Here is a 27,578-nt window from a genome sequence, read left to right on the forward strand (position 1 = left end):
TATCTGTAAAATACTGGGAGTAGAAATCCTACTGAGTCACCACTGTCTTAGGGTCAGAAAGACAGAACTCCATGCTGAATAATAAGGTGAGAGCAGTACCAGTCCCAGAGAAGAGGAAGGTTTGGCAGTAGTAGCTATCATTTTGTGTCTGTTTAGCATAGTGCCAGACTCTTTACACCAATTTAATATCATTTAATCTTTAAAACAGTAACCCTCTGAGATTGTCATTACACATATATTAGACACAAAAATTCAAGGCTTAGAATATAAAATGAACTGAACAAAGTGACACAGCTTGTTGAAAGTTGGAGCCAAGATTCAAACCCAGGTCTGCCTGACTTCAAAGCCCATCTTCTCATCCACAACAAGAACAACTCAGGACAGTACAATCACCTGAGCAAACACAAATTTAAATTACTTTATGTCCAATTTGATGGACTCCCATGTGTTAGGGTGTGGGATATATTCTAGTGCTTCAACCAACTGAGGTTGGGTGTGTCACACACAAGATGTCTCTCAATAAACTGTCCCCAAAATATCAGACAGCTTAAAGTCTTAAGAATCAAAGCAATCTAATTCCCAAGTCCCACGTCTTTGAAAGCTAAAATACTCTGTCCTATCTATAAATAAAATGAAAAATGCATGATTCTCTGGTCTGGCAGCTCAAAAAAGTTGCTATCCCACAAATTTTCTTAGCATTTTTGTGGCCTTCATGCAATAAGGCTAAGAAATAGAGGTCCTTCTAACAGATGATATGGAATTATGGGCCTGGGGCTGGGTGGGGGAATAGGAACTACTTATTTAAGTCTAATTCTACAAAAATGAAATCACAGAGGGCTAAGTGAGTGATTATGGCTTGAAGCTTCTATGTCATCTAAAAATAAATGAGAATCTTGTTTATTAGACTATCTTTATAGCTATTAGCTTATGAATGGGTCCCCAGGCATCTCTCCGTCAGGGGGTATGAGGCTGTCAGAGAGCGTCAGGGGAAGGTTCATTGCTTACATCAACATCAGAGAAATCTTAGGCAGAACTCTAAAGAGCAATAGAAAAACAAGGAATTTAGAGTCTAATAAATCTGACTCCTAATCCTTACTAAATAGGAACCTCTGCTTCCTTCTGTGTAAAATGAGAAAAACAGTCATCTCAGATTAGGAACATGGTATCAGTTCTAGGTCTTACGATAACCTTCTGAGATGACAATTACATAACTTCTGATGTGAAGTAAAGATTCATCCTGACTGCCTTCAGTACAGACCCTGTAGCAGTGAAGTTATGAGACATGACGTATGTAGCAGTTAAGAGGTCAAGTCCTAGGTTTATGCTAAGCCTCATCAGTAAAACAGGGATAATTATAGCATCTACTTCATACGTAATAAATGGGGCTACTGACAACTCAGCAGGTTAACTGTGCAACTGGGTATCCTGAGGCCATAAGCAAACCATGCATGCTGCACGACCTAATTAGAAGTCTGCACAGACAAGAAGTGAGGGCGAGGATTAACTGACTGGTAGATTATTTTTTCCTTCACTCATTAAATTCTGGACTGTTCATGTAATAAGTACTGTGGGCAACGAGAACAGAGGTGAGCACACAGCCCTGATGGGGTAGACAGTGTAGCAGGGGAGATGATCATTAAAGAGATGGATAAATAGTTAAAACTGACGAGAGCTGTGGAGGAGTCTAGTGTTCCCAAACATGCTCAGAGAGACACGACCTGGTCCCTGGAGTCCAAGAAAGGCATCTCTAAATATATCTTGATTCTGAGTAAACATCTGAGCTGAGCTGTGGGGATGGGGTGGGCAGGGAGTGGTAGGGGAGTGAACAGAGATGCAGGCAGCGGCTGGGGCACACAGTCCTCAGAGGAACGGTTTCAGTCAGAAGTGCCAGGAGTTTAAAAGCTCACTGTGCATGCAGCGTGGAGCATGGATGGGAAGGGCAAGGGTGTCTGCAGGGAGACAGGACCAGCTAGCCTGTGTCAGCAGTCCAGGGAGACGTGAGGGTGCCTTGGGTATGGGTATGTCTCATGAATTAAAAAAGACAGACTAAAAGAGTTACATAAAAACAGAACTTGCTCTCGTTCCTGGGCCTAACAGTTATCACCTAATTAAGAGAACCAAAGAAAATTACCCTAGATAATTCTCAATCTGAATAGAAGAGCTACAAACAATTATAACCACAAAAACCACAATACCTAGTGGTTCCCAAATACCAGAAATGGTGAGCTACACCCCTGAGGCTTTCCAGGCAAGAGCATATGGGTGAAGCAGCCCCTGACCCAGGGCTCTGGGACAGGAGTCAGGGACCCTGCATGGTGACTAACGGCCCCAGGTGGAGCCATGAACTAGACCCCTGCCCACATTTTCTTTTACAAATTTATACAGGTTGGGTGACTAAGAAGGGCCTACATGAGGAACAGAAAATAAAGTTGTATATGTGACTTTGTCACTTTAGAGTTGTGGGCACATGTGTCTCTGATTAGACCACATCCTACAAAAACGTACTATTCACACAGCCCTCTCAGCCACTCGACAGAATATTAGAGAATACAAAGGAGGAAATGGAGAAACAATTCATTTCATCTGAGGAAAAAGATCTCTCCTTGAGGAATATTTAATTTAGCAAATATCAACATGTAAGTAAAACAAACACAGTCACTTGCAGAATCAATGTTCATATATATTGCTGCTGAAATGAACTAATTTTCCTAAAGGATTAATTATCTCCTGGCAAACAATTATCCACATGAGAATTTACACTTCTATTGTCAACAGTAACTATTTAATTGTGGTATTCTTAATTTCTAACAGCTCACACATGTTGATATTAATTACATTACATATTATACTATCACTTAAATGCTTTGCTTATAAACGGTCTCCTTAATTACATTAAGAAGGTTAGTTATAAGGTACTCGGGAAGGGAGGACCTTATTCTTCATCTGTACTCCCATAATCTGGGAAAGTGGTGAGATTTAAATTGTTATTAATGTGCAAATTACTCCCCATAATTAAGACATGAAGTGATTGTGATTAAATTTACATATTTAGAACAGTCATGGAAGTAGGTAAAACACTTAGATAAACCATCTTAGTAGATGCAGTGATATTGGGCAAGAAAGTTGGAAGTAGCCGAAGAGGCTGATATAATGATCAGGAAGTCTATGGCTGGTCAAGGAAAGGCCAAGTTCCTTCCAAATTTTTCTCACAGGAGCACAGGAATATTGGGGAAATGAACACAGGACACCAATGATCCTCAATAGTACAGTGGGGAGAAAAGCCTGGAAAATGCTGGGTATGTCTGAGTTAAATAGGTTTCTCTACAGATGGGACTTAGCAGAGCCTTTTCTATGGTGTGAAATCTCCATGACGGACTCAAAATAAACAACACTGGCTCAACGTACTTTAAATTAATATACCCTGCTCAAACAAATACTTCATGAGATAGTTTGAGAGATTCTAAGCTTGTGAAAAATTCTGAGGTCCCTAGAAGGGTATTTCGGTGAGGGTCACTGTACAGAATTATTGAGATCAGAGTCATATTACATACCACTTTCTCATAAGTTCCTTTCTCAGCCTTTTATATAACCAGCATTAGATTATTCCTGAACCTAGGAATGGAGAAAATGGGAAAACCTAAGAAGAATCTGGAGAATTAAGGCTTGCCCAGCTAAGACTCCATTTTCCTTGCCAGAGGTACTTCCTACTACACATGGAACGCAATTTCTCCATCCTGGCTCTAAGGAGGATCTAGTCTCTCTCCATGGACTCACGGCTGTAGCTTCCTACAGGGAAAATTCTAAAAAAATTATAGGATTTTTCAGTAGTTCTGCATAAATATTTATATTGTATAGCATTATTTCTTTTTAAAACAAGATTAAATTGTGAACAAATGCTAATTAAGATAATATTTTAAGTTTCTTTCACACGGGCGTAATTTTTTGCATATGTGAATTGAGCCCAAATGCCACAAATATTTTTAGGATAAATTAGAAGTCTGTATAAAATTATTAGGTTAAAAATGATAGTGACGTTTCTTAACCATTAATGATAAAAGCTGTAGCATATTATGCATTAAAATTTAAAATTTACCTCTTTCACTGGCATCATCTACTAGAACAATTTCTTCTAGCATGTGTCTTGGTGATCGATTAATGACACTATGGACAGTTCGCAGAAGTGTGCTCCAAGCCTCATTGTGGAAAACAATCACCACACTTGTTGTAGGAAGATTATCTGGATACACCTTTGTTTTACACCTAGAGACAAAGCAAATGCCTTTACAAAAAGTGACTGTTAAAATAGCATACTCAATGCATCTGGAGTAGGAGGGGTAAGAGAACAATAAAGACAGTTTGCTCTAGTGGTGGGACTCTTGGGAACTGTTCATGTAAGTTTTGGTTTATTTAAGTACTTATTTAAAGTTCTAGTTTTAGATTTAAATTATCTTCAAGATGTTAACTGTATACTTTAAATCAGGCACCTCTTCCTGGTCAGTGGTTTCTGTTGATTCATTTTAATGGACAATGTACTAAGGCTACATCATCAATATGAAACTGAATGTATCTCAAGAATCCAAGTAAGACAAAAAAACTGGAATCACTGGAGTCTATGCAGCTTAATAATCTAAACAAAAAATACTTTCCACAAAAGAAGAGAACTAATATCTACTGAGTACTGTTTTGTATCAGCAGAGAAGTTTCCCAATAATTCTGAGAAGTATCTGGAGCCACATTTCAGAGGGGATGAGGGCAGACATAATGATGAGGATTTCAAAGTCCATGCTCTGCTGAACAAAAACACCTGACCCCGCTTCCTTCAAGCTGAAATACCAATATGCACCTTGTGTATTAACGACCAGGTCTAGAAATGCAATCAAGAAGACCAGACACACCCAAAATACCAGCACACAAAACCAACAAATTAGTCATCTGTTTCCAGCACTTCGTTAGACAACATGGCCTCTCCCTCCAGTTTTGGTAGCTGGATCAAACTTCTACACCACAGAGGACCGTAATAGCAGTTAGCAAGCAGACAGCAGGGATGCAGTCTAGAACAGGAGCGCTCCTACAAAATGCATGTATAACTCTTTTGTAGGTATCTCCGAACTGCAACCATCACTCCAGACTTCTATTTCCACCTTTGTTTCCTGCTCTCTTACAAGCTCCTCAAACCGTGTAGTCTCTCCTATCTCATCTGTTATCACCTGCCAGTGCGAGTGGAGAAAGAAAAGAAGGGGAAAGAAATGAAAAAAATACCAATGAAACCCTTCTTTTGAAGTCGCCATGATGATCTACTTCCTACTAAAAGTTCCATGCTAGGGTGGCTGGCTGGCAGGCAGCTGGAAGAAAAGGAAACTGGAAAGGAAAAGAGATGACAAGGGATAGGGGCTGAAAGGAGGAGGAACAAACAGAAGGAGTGTTTACTGTGGGGGCCCCATCAACACAAGTCAAACAAATAGTGTCTACTGTCCTTCATTAAATCCCTCTTCTGGTAATCCTCTTGACCACTCTCCAGGTCCACCTTCACAGTATGGTCTCTGTCAGCTATTACGAATAACCTCACTCCTGTCCACTGGCCCACAGCCTCATTTCCACGCCACAGTCCATGCCCCTCACCTTAGGTTCAATCCAAGGCCCAATAGGAGGCCACCACACAGCCTGCCATGCTATCTACAGCTCCTTCCAAGTCCATACAGCATTGGTGAGGCCCATATGACCAGGTGCATAGACTATGGGAAGGATATTGTGCCCTTAGCATTCCAAATAATACTTCTGAGAAGAGCTTCCCATCAAAACTGTTACATTATAAATGGTGGCTAGATTATATATATCCTCAGTACTATGCTTCAGGTACATCATAGGTGAGCAAGCCAACACGCTCATGTTTTCACGGAAAGATGTATCCTGAACACCCGACTCACAGACTACTGTCACAGGACTTTGAAATCAGGAATGGCCTGTATATGAGTAAAGGGTGTTCAGAAAAAGTTTTTATAATATTATTTAACTGAATCATAGTAAGTCATATATGATCTCATTTCCCAAATTAATCCTGCTCATTATTGTAGGAGAACTGGGAAACCGAAAACAGCCAAGGTGACTACAAAGTTGTTGGCTTACCAAAACAACAAATGAATAAAATCAAGACGCAGAAAATAATTAGGCAAAATGCACAGTGTATAAGCAGTATTGTTAGCCATATGCATGGCTAGCAAGTGGACAGGAAGAGAAAATTCTGAGAAAGCAAATTCTGCAGAAGAAAAGTAAGAAGCCAGATTTATTTCTTGGAAGATACAGTAAAGAATTCAATTCTGGAATTGTATGGAAAGGAAGACTTCAAAGACTTCAAAAGAACACTAGAAATAGAAACTAAAATGGAGAGTCACAAGAGGATGTAAGAATCAGAAAGCCAAACAAATATTAGGATCTGGACCAATTAATAAATTTAATTTCCTAAATTTATTAATTTCCTAAATCAAACAGTTAAATTTAATCATTCAGAGAACACAGCAAATTCACAAATATTCTTCCAAAGCAACAGAGGAAATATAGAGAAAAATATGAAAAAATGAACGTAACTGATCTCAGAACAGGTAACCCCCACCCCAACCTAGACAGAAGGCTCTCAAAGAGAACCAAAGGTCCTTTTGGCCTTCTAGTTAAACTGCTCCCATGAGGAGGGAGAAGTGGGAGAACCTTCAAGGAGTGGGACATGCACAGCTGGGGGTGCGCAGGAAGCCCATAAGGAGCTTTCTTCCACCCTGTCCCAACTGAGTCTCATCCTGAGGAATGAAAAGCACCCAGTGTAGGGTTGTGCTATTATAAAAACAGTTACATGCAGGTTTAACAACAGGGTGTGGTTGAGGAGAGAGGGAAAAGAGGCTTAATTTTTTACTGAAATATAACATACATAAACAAAAGCAGACAGATCAGAAGTATGTAGTTGAATGAATTTCCACCAAGTGAATGCATCGAATAGCCAGCATCCAGATGATTGACTATTTATTTAGATGGTGCCCAGATGAAGCAGACTGTGACCAACACCTCACGGGTTCCTTTGTGCTCCTTCACAAGGCCATCACTCTGCTGGATCTTTAGCATTACAGAGGAATTCTGTCTCTTTTCTTTTTTCTTGAACTTTATTAAAAGAGAATAATATAGGGCAGTAGTTCTCAAGCTTTTTGACTCATAATCCTTTATGTGTTTAAAAACCGATGATCCCAAAGTGCTTTTATGTAGGCTATAGCTATTGATACTTACATTATAAACTACAACAGAAAAATTTAAAACCTAAGAATGCACAAACATGCATCACACTAGCTATCAGAGGATTAGTCGCTGTCACAGAGTGTGCCCATTACGGCTTCATGGTCTCTTTGCTCCTCATACACCCTCCATTGCAGTACTGTGTGGAGTAACTGGCTCCTGTAAGCATTTCCCCTTTGCAGCTGGCAAGAGGCACCCAGAAGCTCTGCGTGGCACACATACCAAGAGGGGGCTGGATGGACACTGCACGAACAAAGGGCCTCCCTTCCTGGTTCCCGTACGCTTTCATTTTTCTTCTCCTTCCCACTTTGTGGCCACCAGTGGAATGTGTGGTGGACGCCCAGGTATACCTTCCCCCTCAGGCAGATTCTCAGTGAGTCTCCCAGGCACCTCAGCGGCTGGCTTCTCAGTTTTGGCTTCCTGCACCCCAAAAGGGGGGTTCCTGTTTGCCAGTTCTGGCTCTGGTTTCCTGCCTCTGCACTTCGAAGTGTATTTCCTGCATATTAGGCCTGCCTACCAGCCCCCACTCTGAAGGGTACCGTGTGCCAGGTATCTCCAGGAGTAACCAGTAAGTGTCCCTCTATCTAGTGAGCAGCAACTGCACATTCTCCAATGAGGTCTGAACCCCAGCATTAGGGAGGGGGCTCCCTTCCAAGGTTTATCATTCCTTGGTACTATATACCCATGATATACTTTATAATTGTCTTTGCTTCCCTGCAGTCAATCCCATTATAGTTAACAATTATATTAAACTTTCTCTGTTCAAATTATTGCACGATTTGTTTCCCAGCTGGACCCTGATCCATATAGCCTCTCACACTCCACTGTGCACTAGCTGAGTTAAGACAAAAGGGGTCAATAATTGTCTTGGAATTATTATGAAAACTTTTTGACTTTGCAGGCTCCCTGAAAGAATCTAAAGGACCTCCAGAAGTCCTGGGATCACTCTTTAAGATCAACAGATACAAAGTATGTTCTTTTGTGTCTAAATCCTTTTCTTCAACATTGTTTGTGTATCTTCCATATTGTTATGGGTGACATTTTATTGCTGCGTATTACTGTATGTTTTTTATTGGAGCCATTTAAATAGGCATACAGTGGTACCTCATTATGGTTTTAAGTGGCCCTTCCCAACGGCTAATGTCTTTCCGTGTGTTCATTTGCCATCCATAGAGCATCTGGGTAAATCAAATCTTCTGACATTTTATCACATTCATTTTTTTAACTGGGTTAAATGTTTGAGAGTTCTTCATATATTTTAAATACAAGACCTATGTTGGAGGTGTGGTTTGTCAATAGTTTCTTCCAGTCTGTAGCTTGTCATTTCATTCTCTTAACAGTGTTTTTATCAGAGTGAAAGTTTTAAAATTTGATGAAGTTTAATGGATTCATTTTTTATTTGGGGGAAATTATGCTTTTTGGCTTTTAAACTTTTTAATGTTTATTTATTTATTTTGAGAGACTGTGCATAAATAAACATGCGCAGAGGGAGGGGCACATAAGAGGAGAGCGAGAATCTTAAGCAGGTTCCATACTGTCAGCACACAGCCTGATGCAGGAATTGATCCCAAGAACTATGAGATCATGACCAGAGCCAAAATCAAGAGTCAGAGGCTTAACCAACTAGGCCATCCAGGTGCTCCTATGAAATTATGCTTTTGGTTTCAGATCTCAATACTCTCTGCCTCATGCCAGGTCCTGAATATTTTCCCTAAAAATTATAAACATTTCGATTTTACATTTTAAAAAATGTGTAATAATTTTTGAGAGAGCGCAAGGGATGGTACGGGGGGTGGTGGAGGGGGGAGGGCGGGCAGAGGATCCCAAGCAGGCTCTGTGCTGACAGCAGCAAGCCTGACGTGGGGCTCAAACTCACAAACAGCTACATCATTACCTGAGCCAAAGTCAGATGCTAAACCAACCGAACCAACTCAGGTGCCCCCTAAACTTTTCGATTTTAGATTTAGATTTATAGCCCAATTTGAGTTAATTTTCATAAAACACCTGAAATTAAGGTTAAGATTCACATTTTTGCGTATGGATGTCTAATTGTTCCAACACTGCTTGTTAAAAAGATGATCTTTCCTCTACTGAATGGCTTTTACACTTTTGTCAAAAACCAGCTCTATCCCTGTGGGTCAATTTCTGAACTATCTATTCTGTTCCACTAATCTACATATGCTTCTTTGCCAACAGCACTGTCTTGATTACTATAGCTTTATAGTAAGTCTTTAAATTGGGTACTATATTTCCTCCAACTTTATTCTTCTTTTAAAAAATTATATTTGCTATTTTCTTTGCCTTTCCAAATAAAGTTTTACATCCCTTGCTGGGATTCTGAATGGAACTGTATTCACTCTATACGTCTCCTGGGGGAGAACAGACCTCTTTTATGTTGAATGTTCCAACACAGCTAGAAAACTGAGGCTTTAGTTTCCTTCCTCTGCTGTGCACTGCCTGTGCCTGAGTCTGTGCCCCAGGCCCAGCAGCAGGAGACTGGAAAAGAGAAGCATGGAAGATTCTACTCATGCTCTGGAGTCCAGAGGTGTTCTGGGCAAAGAGATTCCCCTCCCTCAGAGTTAGTTGCTTGTCTGGCCATTGTTCCCATGGCAATACTGCCTAGGGACTGGGATAATAGAGAAGGGGAAAGAGAAAGAGACAAAAATAGGGAGTTTTCTGCATTAACCCTTAAGAGATCCTGTTCTCATTCCTCAGAACAGCAGGAGTAGGTTTCTCTTGGGGCTCTCCTTCTGCACCCAGTACATACGCCTGAGTTCGGGCCTGCCTTCAAGTACAATGCTAAACAGAAGGAGAGCAGACATCCTTTCCTTGTTTCTGATCTTAAGGGAAAGATTTTAGTCTTGTACTATTAAGTATGATATGATACTAAAAGCATACTTTGTAAAAGAAACAACTAATAAATGTGACTTCCTCAAAAGGTACAACTAAGGAGATGAGAAGACAAACCACAAACTGGGAGAAATGTTTAGAAATCATATATCTGGTAAAGAATTTGCATCCAGAATATATAAATGGCTCTTGGTAACTCAGTAATAGGATGACAATCTTGATAAAATATGGGCAAAAAATTTAGAGAGAAATTTCATTAAAGATATAAGAATGGCCAGGGCAACTGGGTGGCTCAGCTGGTTAAGTGCCCGGGCTCCTGATTTCAGTTCAAGTCATGATCTCACAGTTCTTGGGGTCAAGCCCCATTGTCAGGGCAGAGCCTGCTTGGGATTCCTTCTCTCCCTCTCTCTCTGCCCTTCCCCTGCTCATGCTCTCTCTCACTCTCAAAATAAACAAACATGAAAAAAAAAAGATATAAGAATGCCCACTAAGGACATGAAAATAACTCAATACCTTTGGCCATAAAGAAATGCAAATTAAAACCAAAATAAGATACCACTTCACACCTAGTAGAATGGCTATAATAATAAAGACAGGTAAAAAGAAGTGTTGGTGAGGATGTGAGAAACTAGAACTCTCATATATTTTGCTGGTGATAAAGTTCATGGTGCAGCTACTTTGGAAAAAAGTTTGACAATTTCTTAGCTAAGAACAAGGTTACCATATGACCTAGCAATTAGGAATCTACAAGAAAATGAAAACATATAACCACACGGTACCTGCACCCATTCTTGTACTCCTGTCTTCTGCACAAATGTTCTTAGCAACATACTCATAATAGCCAGAAAATGAAAACAACCCCAATGTTCGTCAACTGGTGATAGGGGAAATGAAACGTGCTGTATCCACACAACTGAGTAACTGTGGTGACTGCAGGAAGGCAGAGGGACTACCACTGGACACCAGAGATCTTTCGGGGGTGAAAGAAATGTTCTAAAGTTGTAATGCTTGCACAACTACAAATTTGGTGAAAATGCAACTGAACTGTACACTTCAAATGGGTGTATTTTCTTGTTACCGGAGAGATGGAGTAAGTCACCCCACCCTGTCTTTCCCAGTGAACGGCACTGGAACTCCCGAACAGAACACCTGGAGCCGCTTCCTGAGGGGACTCTGAAATGTGAATGGCAGCAGCAGCAGATCAACGAGGGAAGGATGAGAATTCAAATTCCACCAAACCAGCAGGGAGTTTGCTACTTTTGTCCTCTGGCGTTAGCCAGCCTGCACTCAGAGCCAGCTCCACAACTGGAAGTGCACAACCGGCGCACTGAGGCAGAGCCTCACGAGCAGCTCTATCAGTCTGAGGAATGAGAAAGGAGTGTCCTAAAGGTCGCCCCTCTGTTTTTTGTGGGCTGTTTTGTTTTTTTCCCCCCTTCTCCCTCTTCTGCCACCGTGGCAAGTCTGAGTTTGAGCAGCAAGTCTCCTGGGAGGTAGGATGTCTGTAGAGATCAAAATTACTTGGGCAACATTAGTTTTTATTTTGCTCCAAGGCCATGTACACTGCTTAAAGAATAAGTGACTTTGTAAAGCTTGTTTTTAAAAGCTGTTCTCACACCTCTCTGCCATTTTCTCCTTTCCCATAAAGCAAATCACACACAGTTTTTTCACCGCTTTCTCTTGGTATTTGCCTCCACAATTCTAAATACTAGATCTGAATTTTGATTTGGTGATTTTTTTCCATTTCTAGATATTACATATTGACTTACTATAGAATATAAGGGTTTATGTCCGTCCTATCCCCATCCTAACACATACACTTGCTACTCTCCAGTCTCTCAAAACAGTAATATTAGGAATTTGGCTCACTGTTATTTAATGTTCATTATAAGGACTTTGTAAAATACTATTTATAGCTGATTCCTATATTGTGAATACTTTCCCTTTTCTGCACAACATTCCCTACCACTTCACCCTAGGTTACTTTTCCCCTTTTCTTAGTTTTCTATGTATCTTTCACTAATTCAAACCCAGACTCCCTACAGATTGTTTAAATAGTCTCTTAAGATGTTCTGAAGCATCAACTATAATAATATCAATGAAATCTTCTTAAAACAACCTCCCCTGGAATTTTCTGGGCTCGCTGCCTCCATGCCTACACCACTGTCATCTGGGCTCTCCCTCTGCCACCCGTGTGGGGATTCTGTGAGCTCTCTGCACACTGGATGTCCTGGCTTTCATATCCTAGGTCTCTCTCTTCCTTAGTTTCCTGCTTTGTTTGGCAGAGAACACAGACTGAGAAAGGATGAGGGGAGATGGGCAGGTTTTTGAAACTGTATCATCACTACCACAGTGGACTGATGCTTTTCAATGGAGTAAGTTATATACTAACGTGGAGCTGGAGTTGATTAATCCCTCATTTAAATGAGTGAAAACACAAGTGGTTTCATTTAGGTCTCTATGTACAACAGTAATTAAAAGATGGCCTACATAACAAGCACTCTTGTTATAAATGAAAGAAATACTGAATAAACGCTAATGCTTGAATATCACTATGTGGCCTGAGAGTTAGTTTGAGGGCCTGCCTGAGTGACTCAGCAGTGTTTTGGGAAATAGATTATTAAATTTACTTAGGACAGCGTTCATCTCAGCAAGACTGTGCTTACCAGAGGATCAATCCACACGGACACCTAATGATTCAGGAATGTAGAAGCCCCATGGTAATTATTATTTCTATGATTTTGCAACTGTTAAAGTCCCATTATACTTCTTTTAACCCTCACAGGGCCTGAAAAATCATTAAGTTGTATAGCAATGTCAAAATCAGGGTAGAAAAATTAATGAAGATATAGTGAACACTGGGTTTAAAAATAACAACAATATATTATGAATTGCCATAAATGCAGCCAATGATGCAGCCTTGAAAAATAGAAGAATGATTAGAGAATCTGTCAAATCCATAATCATAGTGGGAGATTTTTTTAAAAAGACAACATAATCAGAATCTAACAGAGCACACACTCTAAACCAGAAAAAAAATCTCCAAGTAACAAGCAACCAAACAATGTTATTTTCAACTACAGAAGAAACAGTTTAAGAAAAACTGAACACTTTTCTAGGTTACCAAGGAGGCTTCAACATATTTGAAATAGATCATGTCCGTACCCAGATCATGTTCTCTGACCATGAGAAAGTTAATTTAGAATTCACTAACAAAAAAGTGAGGAAATCAAAAGGCAAAAAGAAAATGCATTTCTAGGTCATCCTGAGTTAAGCAGAAATCAAATGGAAACCACAAACCACTTAGGAATAAATAAGAATGAAAATACTATAAATAAAACTAATAGGCTATACTGAAATGATTCACAGATATAGAGTATTTAACAATTATTAGAAAGCAAAAATATTTTTAAATGATACATTTTCGGTCATTTTAGCATTCATGTAGCCAATTTTTCAACACACTGGCTTCTCAGATTTTTGCTCTCTTCCAGTGAAACTGTCCTCTAGGATACAACACCCATGTACTTTTTCAGGCTATCCCCCTAGATCCTGCCATTACTGACCGTCTCCATTTGAAGTATCACAATCTCTGGTCACCATTTCCCACCCTCTCCCCAATTCTAGGTCTTCCAACTCAGTTACTCCAATAATCCCAGAGTATTAGCTTCCTTCACAGGTGTCTCCACTCCATACCCTCCCACTTTTTTTCTAAGTTTATTTGGTTTGAGAGAGAGAGTGAACGAGCGAGCAAGCGCACACGTGCAGGGAAGGGACAGAAAGAGAGGGAGAGAGGGAATCCCAAGCAGGCTCTGCATTGTCAGCACAAAGCCCTACACAGTGCTCGATCCCACAAAATGTGAGATCATGACCCAAGCTGAAATCAAGAGTAGGAGGCTTAACCGACTGAGCCAGCCAGATGCCCCAGACCTCTCTCTTTTTACTTTCTTTTCTCCTCTTCATGTTTTCCAGTTCCTAGACTCTGCTTCGATCCAAGACTCTTTATTACTATCACCACCTTGTATCTCCCTTATCTTTTATTTCACTTGCTGGAATATCTCAATTGTAGCTAAATCCAACTTTTTGCTGATTTTGCGTCTCACTTGAGCTGCTGAACATGGCTAAAGAAAACATATGAGCATGCTAAATGACCTCATCTTCAATTTATAACCACAAACCTCAAGTAGGAGCTCTGCACTGTGCAGGATTCTTCCTGCATTTCCCACTCACCTCCTTCAACCTGTTTCACATGTCCACAGATGAACAAAACATAAATTTAGAGTTGAATTAGTTGTCACACAGCAAACATCCACGCAACCATGACGGGGGAAGAACAAAAACATGGCCAGGACATCACAGGGTCCTCTTGTTCCTATCACCTTCTCTTACCTCCCCGAAAGGTGATCAATCACTGCCCTAACACTTAACATCATCATTTTGTCTTGCCTGTTTTTGATTTTCCTAGTGACAGAATAATTCCGTGTATATTCTTGTGTGACTCTTGCTGGGTGTAAGGGTGAGATTCATCCATGTTGTAGCTTTTGTTCATTTACTGCTGTAAAGTATTCCATTGTATGAAATCTACCACATTCCACTGCTGATACACACTTAGATTACTTTCAGTCTGGAGTCGAGTTAATTTTGTCCTTGGGTGGTTCAGTCAGTTGTGCATCCGACTTCAGCTCAAGTCATGATCTTGTAGTTCGTGAGTTCAAGCCCTACATCAGGCTTGCTGCTGTCAGTGTAGAGCCCACTTTGGATCCTCTGTTGCCCTCTCTCTGCCCCTTCCCTGCTTGCACTATCTCAAAAATGAAGTTGAGCATCTTGTGGTATATTTATTGGTCGTTTGGATTATCTCTTCAAGTCTCTCATCCACTTTTCTATTGGATTGTCCATCTTTTTCTTACTGATGTGTAGGAGTTATTTATATATTCTAGATCTGAGCATTTTGCTGGTTTTAAGTATCATAAATTTCTTCTGGTCTTTTTCAATGTATTTTTCTTTTCACTTTTTTTTTTACATGAACAGGAAATATTTAATGCAGTTCCATTGATCGAAAGTTCCCTGAATCTTTGGGTTTTTTATGCCTTGTTTAAGAAACTTTCCCCACTCTCAAGACCACAGTAATATTCTACGTGATCTGCTAGAAGCTTCATTGCTTTGCCTTCACATTTATATCTGAAATACATATGAAAATGATTTTCTGTACAGTGTGAGAGGAAGTTTCAGTTTTGTCCTTAAATTATTATCAGGTTGACCCAGCACTTTTTTCTTTAGAAAATCATCCTTCTACTACTATGCAGTACCATTTTTGTCCTAAACCAAGTGTTCACATAGTATGGGACTGGTTTTAAACTCCATCTTGTTTCACCAATCTGTCTACCCTTCCAAAAATACCACACTTCCTTAACTACTACACTTATCTGAGTAATTGTGGTAACGGTAACTGCAAACTCTCCAACCTTACTCTTCTACAAAAATGTCTGGTTCATCTGGGTCTTTGCACTTCAGGTACATTTGAGAACCAATCTGTCAAATTACACACACACACACACACACACACACACACACACACACACACACAAATGTGGTGACTAGAAATGCACTGAATCTGTAAATCAATGTGGAGAAAACCAACATTTTTATAATATTGAACTGTCCACCCACAAACACAAGCATTTCTCCATTATTTATGTCTTTAATTTCTCTCAATGTTTTAGAATTTTCTCTGAAGAGTGTTTCTGATATCTGATATTTTCTGACTGCACTGTAAGTGGTATTTTTAAAAAATGTACTGTCTTTTGTTAGAAAACTGACATAGAAATACAATTGATTTTCTTTTTAAGTATCAACCTTAAAGCAATCAACACTGCTAAACTCTTATTGATTCTAATCCTTTAAGTGTAATTCTTCTGAATTTTCATTATATATTACCATGTCAATTACAAATAGTAGGTTTTAATTCTTCTTTTCCAATACTTGTAACTATTATTTCTTTTGCTTACCCAACTTATTTTGGTTAAAACCTCCAGGTTAACATTGAATAGAAGTGATAATAGGCATTTGGGTCATGTTCCAGGTCTCAAATGGAACACTTTCAAAATTACTATTGAGAGGCTTTGATTCATTTAATTTTCCAGATTAAGGCAGTTCCCTTTCATTCCTAGTTTGCTAGAATTTTGTCATAACCAGTGACACACTTTTATCAAATCCTTTTTCTAGATCTCCTGAAATAACATGACATCCCTCCTTTATTCCTGTTAATGTGATGACTTTAAATGATTTTCAAATTTTAAATCAACTTCGTATGTTGGCATAAGCCAATTTGGTTTTAGTGTATTATTAACTTTATACTGCTGGATTCAGCTAATTAACATTTTATTTAGAATCTTATATCTATGTTTATCAAGGAGACTGGCCTGTAATATTCCTTTTTCATTGAGTCCCTGTCAGATTTTCATATCAAAATTATGCTGATCTTAGGGCATCTGAGTGTTTATATTATCTACTTACAATTTTTTAAATGTCTGCAGGATATATGGTAATTGTCCTCTCTTTCATTCATGATAGCTGCAATTAGGAAAGGGTTTTTGAGGGGCACCTGGGTGACTCAGTTGGCTAAGCGTCCTACTCTTGATTTTGGCTCATGTCATGGTTGTTGAGATTGAGCCTCATGCTGGGCTCTGAGCTCACGGTGCAGATTTTGCTTGGGATTCCTTCCTTCCCTCTCTGTCCTTCTTCTGCTCGCGCATGATCTCTTTCTCTCAAAATAAACAAATATTTTTAAATTAAAAAAAAGGAAAGGGTTCTTCGATTTTGTTACTCTTTTCAAATAACTAATGTTTGGCTTTATTGACTATACTCTGTGTTTATATTCTGTTGTATTAAGTTCTCTTTATAACAGAGTATCTTTTGAGGTCAGCATTTATGGTAATGTTACCTTTTTCAAACCTTATTTGGATTATTTGTCCCTCCTCTTATTTTCTTGACTGGTCAATTTTATTAGTTTTTTCAAAGAACCAACTTTTGGCTTTGTTGTTCCTCTAGACTGTATAAATATATTTTTTTAATTAACTTTAGAGTCTACTCTTCCATTTATTTTGTTTAATTTGCTGTCCTTTTTCTAATTTCTTATAATAAATATTATACAATAATAAATAATAAACATATGCATTTCTTATAATAATAATCATATGCATTTAAATATATTTTTAATCTGCGTATGGAATTAGCTGTATCCACAAGTTCTGATACTCAGTATTTGCATTGTCAACTAGAATAAAATATTTTCTTCTTAATTCAGTTACAGTTTTTTGCCTTGTAGTCTCCTCTATTTACCTGACAGTAATATAGATCAAGTATATTCTGTTCTATTTTTTATCCTACATGTTCCTATATTCTTTTTTTCTTTTTATGTCTGCCTCTTATAATAATATATATAGCTGTCATTTTTCTTAATCTAAAATCTTTACAAAAACTTCAATAAATTTAACTACATATTTGAGTTTCAATCTATGATCTTACATAAATGAAAATTAATTGCACTTTTTTCTCCTTTCTTTCCTTCTTTTGAATTTTTTTTTAAGTGGGCTCTACACCACCTTGGGGCTTGAACTCAGGACCACAAGAAAAAGAGTCACATACTCTACCAGCTGAGCCAGCCAGGCGCCCCTGAATTTAAATTTTTAAAATTTCCACGTTTTCCACTCTACTAACATTTACCTTCTCCTGGTAGTAACCTTAAAAACTGCAACACACAACCTTGACTTATTTATTAAAATCTAATATTAACTGGAATTTTTACCCATGACTTGACCACACACACACACCTCTCCCAAAAAACCATTATAAACATCTAACTATATTTATCCCCACCCAGAGAAAATGCTTTGTTCTCTCTTTTAATTGTACAGATATTTATGCTGTACGACACTGTTGTTTTATATGCTGACATTAATTCATCTACATATTTACTACTTCCACTGCTCTTCCTTCATTTTTATACCTGATCATTCCAGTAGGATTTTTTTTTTTTTTTTTTTTTTTTTTTTTTTTGAGATTTTTTTTTTTTTTTTTTTTTTTTTTTGCTTAGAGAATACTCTTTACTGTTTTTTAGGATATTGAATTATCTCAGTTTTGTTTATCTTAAAGGTTTTTATTTTTGAAAGACACTTGGTATCTTGGCTGAGTACAGAATTTTGGGCTTAAATTTACCTCTCGGACTATAAAAGACACCATGTTATCATCTTTTGGCTTCCTTATTTTTTCTCTTGAGAAATTAGCAGAGGGGTCAGCTGTGACACTGACTGTTGCATCTTTGAAGGTAATCTTTACCTCCCCCGTCCCCCCTTGCTTGTTTTTACAGTTCTTTTCTCTAGCTCTGGTTTGAGATAGTATGATGTAGCAGGTATCCTGGTGAAGCTTCATCAAACTTACTGATATTGTGCCTTAGTGTTTTAATATCAGTTTTAGAAAATTCTTAGCCATCATACTTTCGAATGCTGCTTCTCTATTCTTTGACTACAATTTATTAACAATTCTACACTTCTTGTTCTATCTCCTATACTTCTTACTATCTGTTATTTTCTATTCTCCATCCTTCACTCTAGATATTTACTTCTGATCTATAATTCAGTTCACTAAGTTTCTCTTTAGCTCTATCTCATCTGCTGCTGCTAAACCCATCCATTATGTTTTTATGTTTTACTACTGTACTTTCCCAATTCTAAAATTTCCACTTAGCTATTTTCTAATAAATTTTAATTCTCTGCTGAAATTCTCAATCTTGTTTTAAAATCTCCTCAAACACATTAATATTATATACAATCATTTTAAAGTCTGTGCCTGTTAACTCCCCTACCTGGGTCTATTTCCATTGTCTATTGTTTTTTTGTTTGTTTGTTTTCTTTCATGTTGCCTTGCTTCCTCAGGTATCTAGTGTAAGCCAGACACTGGACATGAAATACCATTTAAAAATTTACTGGCCTGGGGGACTGGGGTGGCTTAGTTGGCTGACTTTGGCTCAGGTCACGATCTCATGGTTCATGGGTTCAAGCCCTACGTCAGGCTCTGAGCTGACACTGCAGAGCCTGCATGGGTTTCTCTCTCTCTCGCTCTCTCTCTCTCTCTCTCTCTCTCTCTCTCTGCTCCTCCCTCACTTGTACTCCCTCTCTCTCAAAAGTAAATAAACTTAAAAAAATAAAAATAAAAATTTACTGGCCAAATAGCTTTCTACAGAGAGGATTTACATTTTAATCTAGGGGAAGCCAGATGCACCAGTAAACTTTAATCATTTTAATTCAATTTCCTGGGTTAATTAAGATGATTTATACTTGGGTTTCTGTCACCGCCAGAGCTGATCTACTTGAATTTCATCATTATTTCTAGGCATCTAAAACTAAAGGATGCAGGAAGAGCTTTCTGACTCTCCCCTTACCACACACATGTGCATGGTGCATGTGCACACACAGACATACATTAGGCTCTGCACTCCAGGTTTTATGTACCAGCACCAAAAGGCAATCTAAAGCATGATTTAGTTTTTCAGTATACATCTTCTGGAATCAGTAGAGGCCCCCATGTAAAAGTTCCAGGCTTGTTTCTTTGAGTTTTCATCTACTCCCCTGTCTTCGCTCCATAATTTTTTTTAAAAATAATGTTTATTTATCTTTAAGTGAGAGGGCCAGCGAGAGAAGCAGACACAGAATCTAAAGCAGGCTCCCAGGGCTGAGCTGTCAGCACAGAGCCCAACATGGGGCTCAAACTCACAAATCATGAAGATCATGACCTGAGCTGAAGTTGGACGCTTAACTGACTGAGCCACCCAGATGCCCCTTGGCTCCATAATTCTTCACTGCCTTCTAATGTCTGGATGCTTTCAAGCAAAGGATTTATATACATATTTATATAAATATAAACATATTTATATATATTTTCCCCCTAGCTTTCTCCTTGTCCTCAACTGAAGAGGTGATACAAATCGCTGAGGCTGCCATTACAGAAACTGGAAGTCTTCCTCATTCTTTGCTATCACTCCACAAAAACAATGTTGTCTAAGTTCCAGTAGCCTCCATATGCTGAAATCCACTGGCCCATTTACAGACCTCCTCCTCAAATCCCAGGAGCACTGAACACAGTCGACCACTTACTCCTTCAAACATCGGCTTGACTTCCATATGCCCTTCCCCTGATACCTCATGTTTTCTTACTTTTGCTAGGTCTTCCTCCTCTTCTCACTCCTCAAAAGCTGAAACAGCAGTCACCTAACCTCACCTCTTTCTCATCTCATCCACCCTGACTGTCATCTCAACCAACCCCACATTTCTACTTCTCCCTCTACCTTGGCAAGTATCTCCGCAACTGAGATGGCTGCTCAAACCTAAATCTTTATTCCTCCTTTTCTTTTACTCTATCCCCAACCCATCAGCATTCGGACAGTTACCATCTTAAAGATGCGATCAAAATTTTTAAGCTCCTTCACTGGTGCTAGCCCAGTCCCTGCCACCATTATCCTCTGCATGAATATGCACAGAAAGGAAGTCTCTTATTCTCTGTAGCTGGAAAATGTAAACTGGTGAAACCAGTGTGGGAGGAGTTTTTTTTTTAATTGAGTGAAATAAAAGAGCACATATCTCTCAGCACAATAATTTCCCTTCTACTGTCAAACACTTCTGACCATAACCCACAGTAACAAATATATTTTATGTTAATCTAGTGCACACATCCTGAAACAATGATTAATGAAAAATGTTACTACATGAAACATACTCTGATGTCTTCTATTTCACTAATTAAAATGCTAACAGGTATTCATGACTGATTTCACGATCCATTAGTAAGGAAAGGGTCATGAATTATAATTTGAAAAGTACTATTCTACAGAAAAGAATACATGTAAAAGGACGTTTACAGAGACATTATAACTACAAAATATATACACATAAAGTAGAACAATAGATAATATTATGACATACAATGAACTTCTACAAAGCAGTTATAATGAATCATCTAGAATTATATGTACTAACATGAATAAATCTCAAAATCATGCATGATAAAAACAATTTTTAAAAAGTTGCAGAAGGATATGTGCATATCCATATGCTGTACTACCATTTGTTAAGTTAAAAATATACAAGTATACTAAATATTATTTATATATAGACATGAAGAAGTACTTTTAAAACATGAACAGTAAGTATAAATGGAAAAATTAGAACGACTGTTAGAAGTGGACTGGACTGAGGAGGAGTACACAAAGGGTTTCAACCACAGTCATAAAGTTTTATTGCTAAAAGCAAAATGTAAACAAAATATTGCAACTAAAGCTTCAATAAACCTGGTGGTGGCTACAAAAGTTTGTTACCTCCTACAGATTTCTGAATGTTTAGAAGATTTTATTTTTAAGAAATAGTTAAAATAAGGAAAGAGAAGGCTAGTTTAAAAAAAAAATTCCAAGATCCCTAGAAGATGGAAAATACAAAATAAAAAATACATTATAAAAAATATCAAGACAAATACTTTGAAGTATATTTTTAAATTACAATTTATCATGTCTCTGAAGCAAAAGATAAAACCAAAAAAATCAGGGAATTTGCTAAATTTCTATAACAGAAAAATTCATATTTCATGAAGCAGGTAGAAACCAAATTAGAAAATAAAGGCACAAAAAAGTAGTATGTTTATGCTAGAATGTTCACAACAATATTTTATCTAAGTGAAACAAAATCTCCATCAGCCTTAGAAATGCCAATTAGTTGGGACACCTGGGTGGCTCAGTTAGTTAAGCTACCAACTTTGGCTCAGGTCATGATCTCACAGTTTGTGAGTTCAAGCCGCGTTGTTGGGCTCTATGCTGACATCTCAGAGCCTGGAGCCCGCTTCAAATCCTGTGTCTCCCTGCCTCTCTGCCCTGCCCCCTCTCACGTTCTGTCTCTATCAAAAATAAATCAGAGAGAGAGAGAGAGAGATGCCAATTAATGTTTATTCATTTTTGAGAGACAGAGCATGAGCAGAGCCCCGGCAATTTTTCTGAAGAACTTTAACAGCAGCCTGCCTCATGAAACTGATTATTTTTAAAACCAAAGTTAAATTTACTTTAAAAACTAGCACCTGGGTGGCTCAGTCGGTTAAGCATCCAACTCTTGATTTCGGATCAGGTCACCATCTCACAGTTCGTGGGTCTGAGCTCCACATTGGGCTCTGCACTCAGAGCATAGCGCCTGCTTCGGACTCTGTCTCCCTCTCTCTCTGGCACTCCCCTGCTCACTCTCTTTCTCTGTCACACTCAAAATAAATAAGCTGAAAAAAATTAAAAACTAAAAAGACTAAAATGCTATTGTTATACTAAATAGCTCACAAATATTTACAGGTATAAAAATGATAAGGTACAGATTTTGTGCCTCTATTTTTTAAATGTCAGATAACAACGACTCAGTAATAAAAAAATTTAACAAATTCAAGAGACTAGCTCAAAGATAGTCTAGGATTTTTCCCTGGAAGAAGAAAACAGTCAAAAAGACGAAAATATAAGAGACTAAGAGAATCAATTTGAGTAGCCCAAAGCCTGACTAATGGGAGTTCCAAAAAAAACCCCAAAAAACAAAACAGACTGAGGGGACACAGAGCAATGGTGATGCATATGACTGACCAGATCGCACACCTTTCCTACCACAGCACACAATTTAGTTGACTGGGAGGATACTGGTACAAAATCCCTTTGATCTACCAATCCACAGCAAAGAGAGGAAACAGAAGAAGAACCAACACCTTCGTAGTGACGCAATCCAGAAATTGCAGGCTGAGGAAAAATACAAGGCATTCAGCCTGGTCTTCAAATAACAAAACTCCAAGGAGATAAAAGATGGAGAGGGAACCTAGAGAGACTAAAAGAGACTTAAGAGACATGTGCACCAGTTGCAATGTGTGAATCTTACTGGGATCCTGATGCAAACACTACAAAAAAAGAAAAGTACGACACACCTAGGGAAATCTGAACACTACCTAGGTATTTCATGTTATTAAGGAGTCACTGTTAATTATTTTTTTAGGTATGAAAATGGTACTATGACCTTCCTACCTTCCTTCCTTTCTCTCTAAGTCCTTATCATTCAGAGATACATAATGAAATATTTACAAATTATATGTCTTTCCCTGGAATAGGAGAATCTGCTTCTAAGGGCACTCAGCTGGTTATTCACAAAAGGCCACAAACCACATGGGCTTTACCACAGGGATGCCCCTGTCAAGTTGGCCTCTTAATCCCAGAGCTAATGATCCAAGTAAGAATAAAAAACTAAACTGTAAACCACAATGTATTTTATAGCCTAATCCTGAAAGTGACACTCCATCACTTGCTCTGTGTTCCACTGGCCATACAGACCAGTCCTGGCCCAGTGTGGGAAGAAAACACATAGAGGTGTAAGCACCGGGACACAGAGATTGCAGGGAGACATATAAAAGAGTATTAAGAGACAAAACTATTAGGGATTATTGAAGCAAGGTGATGAACACATGAGGATTCACTATACTACTCTCTTTCTATATACATTTGAAATTTCTCATAATAAAAGTTAAACAAACAAAAAACTTTAAAGGATACCTGCAGAGATATGGAGCAAGGTGTAAAAAGCCTACTCAGTGCTCAGTGGCAGCAGTGACTTTGTGCCAGCTTCCTAAGGGACTAAATGTCTGGCAGGGAGGAGTGTGTATCAGCGGCCTGTGCAAAGTAAGACTTTCAAATCTGAGCAGTCCTCAACAAGCCCAAAGTTCAGTGCACAAGCATAGGTATCCCAGCATTTAAACACTGTTCAAAACATAAATGCTTAACAAAACGTGTGAAGAGTGGTAATGTACATAGGGAAATTATTACAATTACAAAGTAACTGACAAAACAATAATAAACAAGTCTCTTTTAACACAGACATCATTCAGATTTTAACTGCAGGCTTCTCTGAAGAGTCTGGCTTTCTTTAGTAAGAAAATGGTTCTTAAATTGTTCAGGGGAGTAAATAGCTTGTGAACACCTGAGATTTACAATGAATCTGCTGGATGAACACAGAAACACTCCCAATCCTCCCCACCCCCCCCCCCAGTCCCCAGCTTAACTGTTACATGCACAATATTAAACGGTGACCTTTTATGACTCATTCACAGCTGTGCTATGTAGTAAACAATAATTGCTCTTGCTTTCTCTGAACGACTTTTTAAAGTTTCTCCTGGAATTACAATTTCTTCCTTGCTATGGTTTCCTATGCACTTCTTAATTGCATCCCAAACTCTTTGTCAATTTTCAGATTTAAATCTCTTCTAGAGACGTTCAGCTGTACTAGCCCCCATCTTCTTGAAGTCTCTCCTGGTGTGCATGTTCTGGTCACTTCCATCTGGGTGGGGCACCTTGGGGCCTGCACAACTCTCATCCAGGGCTCTCCCTTCACCATCCTCAAGGTATGCCCACGACATTTATTTCATTAGATCTCCTGCCTTCTACATCCTGTATCCCTCTTTTCCTTAGTTTGACTCTTCACTTGATGGAGCATAATCTCCAGTAACTTCCCAAAAAAGGATGTGTGGCAGTTCAGTGTTATGAGACCTTGCATTTCTTTCTTTTTTTTCTTTTATAGTTCACAGTCAAGTTGGTTTTTATATAACACCCAGTGCTCATCCCAATAAGTGCCCTACTCCATGTGAGACCTTGTATTTCTAAAAATTTCCCTTTTTGTAACCTGTGCGTTTAACTGCAAGTTTGGACAGATACAGAATTCTAGGTTGGACTGGGGTTGGAAAGGCATGGAAGACACCAGAGAAGCTATTGCTACAAAGATTATGGACTTTAAAAATAGTTGTGATGAATTAAAAAATGTTAAAAATGAGGTGCGTGATAAAATGGAGGCAGCCATGCACAGACTGAAGAGGCAGAGAGGAAACTAGGTGAATTAGAAGACACAATTATAGAAAAAGAGAAAGCCGAGAAAAAAATAAATTGATCCAGGAGCATGAAAGGAGTCTTCAAGAACTGAGTGATGCAATCAAGCAGAACAATATTTGTATTGTAGGAATTCCATAAGAAGAGAGAAAGAAAGGGGCTAAAGGGGTACTTGAACAAATTATAGCTGAGACCTTCCCCAATTTGGGGAAGGAAACAGCCACTGAAATCCAAGAGGCACAGAGAACTCCCCTCAGACATAACTTGAATTGATCTTCGTTTGGCACAACGTATCATAGTGAAACTGGCAAAATATAAGGATAAAGACAGAATTCTGAAAGCACATAGGGATAAAAAGGCCCTAACATACAAAGGGAGACATACCAGGGTGGTTGCAGACCTATCTCCTGAAACTTGACAGGCCAGAAAGGAATGGTAAGAATCTTCAATGTGATGCACAGAAAAAAATATGCAGCCAAGAATCCTTTATCCAGCAAGCCTGTCATTCAAAATAGGAGATAAATGCTTTCCCAAACAAAAAAAACCAAAAACTGAAGGAATTCCTCACCAAAGAACCAGCCCTACAAGAAATTCTAAGGGGGACTCTATGAGGGAAATGTTGCAAGGAACACAAAGTATCAGAGACACCACTACAAGCATAAATCCTACAGAGAACAAAATGACTCTAAAACCATAGTTTTCAATAACAACACTGAATGTAAATGGACTAAATGCTCCAATCAAAAGACATAAGGTAGCAGAATGGATATAAAACAAAATCCTTCTATTTGCTGTCTACAAAAGAGTCATTTTAGACCTGAGGACACCTTCTAATTGAAAGTAAGGGGATGGAGAAATATCTATCATGCTACTGGACGTCAAAAGAAAGCTGGAGTAGCCATACTTACATCGGATGAACTGGACTTTAAAGTAAAGGCAGTAACAAGAGATGAAGAAGGGCATTATATAATAATTACAGGGTCTATCCATCAGGAAGAGCTAACAATTATAAACACCTATGCACCAAATTCAGAAGCACCCAAATACATAAAATAATAAAAAACAGAAACAATCTTATTGATAAGAATATGCTAATTGCAGGGGATTTTAATACTCCACTTACAGCAATGGATAGGTCAACTAGACAGAAAATCACTATAGAAACAATGGACTTGAATGACACATTGGAACAGATGGATTTAACAGATATATTTAGAACTCTACATCCTGAGGCTGTGGAATTCACCTTCTTCTCAAGTACGCATGGCACATTCTCCAAGATAGATCACATACTGGGTCATAAAGCAGCCCTCCATAACTATAAAAGAAATTGAGATCATACCATACACACTTTCAGATCACAATGCAATGAAACTTGAAATCAATCACAGGAAAAAGTCTGGAAAACCTCCAAAAACATGGAGGTAAAGAACACCCTACTAAAGAATGAATGGGCCAATCAGGAAAATAGAGAAAATAATTAAAAATTACATGGAAACAAATGAAAATGAAAATACAACAATCCAAACACTTCAGGATGCAGCAAAGGCAGTCCTAAGAGGAAAATACATTGCACACCAGGCCTATTTCAAGAAACTAGAAAAAGCACAAATACAAAATCTAACAGCGCACATAAAAGAGCTAGAAGCAGAGCAGCAAGAACACCACAAACCCAGCAGAAGAAGAGATATAATAAAGATTAGGGCAGAAATAAACAATATAGTATCCAAAAAAAGAGCTGAACAGATCAATGAAACCAAGAGTTGGTTTACTGAAAAAATAAAATCAATAAACCTCTAGCCAGGCTTCTCAAAAAAAAAAGAGAGAGCACCCAAATAGACAAAATCACAAATGAAAATGGATCTATTACAACCAATCCCTCAGAAATACAAGCAATTATCAGAGAATACTATGAAAAATTTTATGCTTAGAAACTGAACAACCTAGAAGAAATGGATAAATTCCTAAACACACATGCACTACCAAAATTCAAATGGGAAGAGATAGAAAATCTGAACAGACGCATAACTAGTGAAGAAATTGAATCAGTTATCAAAAATCTCCCAATTAATAAGAGTCCAGGGCAGATGGCTTCCCTGGGGAATTCTACCAGACATTTAAAACAGAGTTAATACTCATTCTTCTCAAGCTATTCCAAATAATAGAAATGAAAGGAAAGCTTCCGGACTCATTCTACGAAGTCAGCATCACTTTGATTCCCAAACCAGACAAAGACCCAGCAAAAGTGTTTGACAAGATATAGCATCCTTTCTTAATAAAAACCCTCAAGAAAGTCAGGATAGAAGGAACTTATTTAAACATCATAAAGCCATTTATGAAAAGCCCACAGCTAATATCATCCTCAATGGGGGAAAACTGAGAGCTTTCCCCTTGAGATTAGGAACATGACAAGGATATCCACTCTCCACTGTTGTTTAACACAGTGCAAGTCCTAGCATCAAGAGATGACTAAAGGAAATAAAAGGCATCAAAATCTGCAAAGATGAAGTCAAACTTACACTTTTTGGAGATGACATGA

The 27,578-nt window shown here is 38.4% G+C and overlaps 1 protein-coding gene across 1 annotated transcript in view; it reads right to left on the bottom strand.

Moving 5' to 3' along the window:
• The window catches only part of GALNT1 (polypeptide N-acetylgalactosaminyltransferase 1), a 73,555-nt gene that overhangs the window by 19,436 nt on the left and 26,541 nt on the right, over window positions 1-27,578 (bottom strand). Inside the window, exon 4 of the mRNA XM_029922031.1 lies at window positions 4,094-4,260. Coding sequence (XP_029777891.1) covers window positions 4,094-4,260 — 167 coding nt within the window. The remainder of the gene's footprint in view (window positions 1-4,093; window positions 4,261-27,578) is intronic.

This window comes from Suricata suricatta, chromosome 14 (genome assembly GCF_006229205.1).
Source record: "Suricata suricatta isolate VVHF042 chromosome 14, meerkat_22Aug2017_6uvM2_HiC, whole genome shotgun sequence".
NCBI lineage: Eukaryota > Metazoa > Chordata > Mammalia > Carnivora > Herpestidae > Suricata > Suricata suricatta.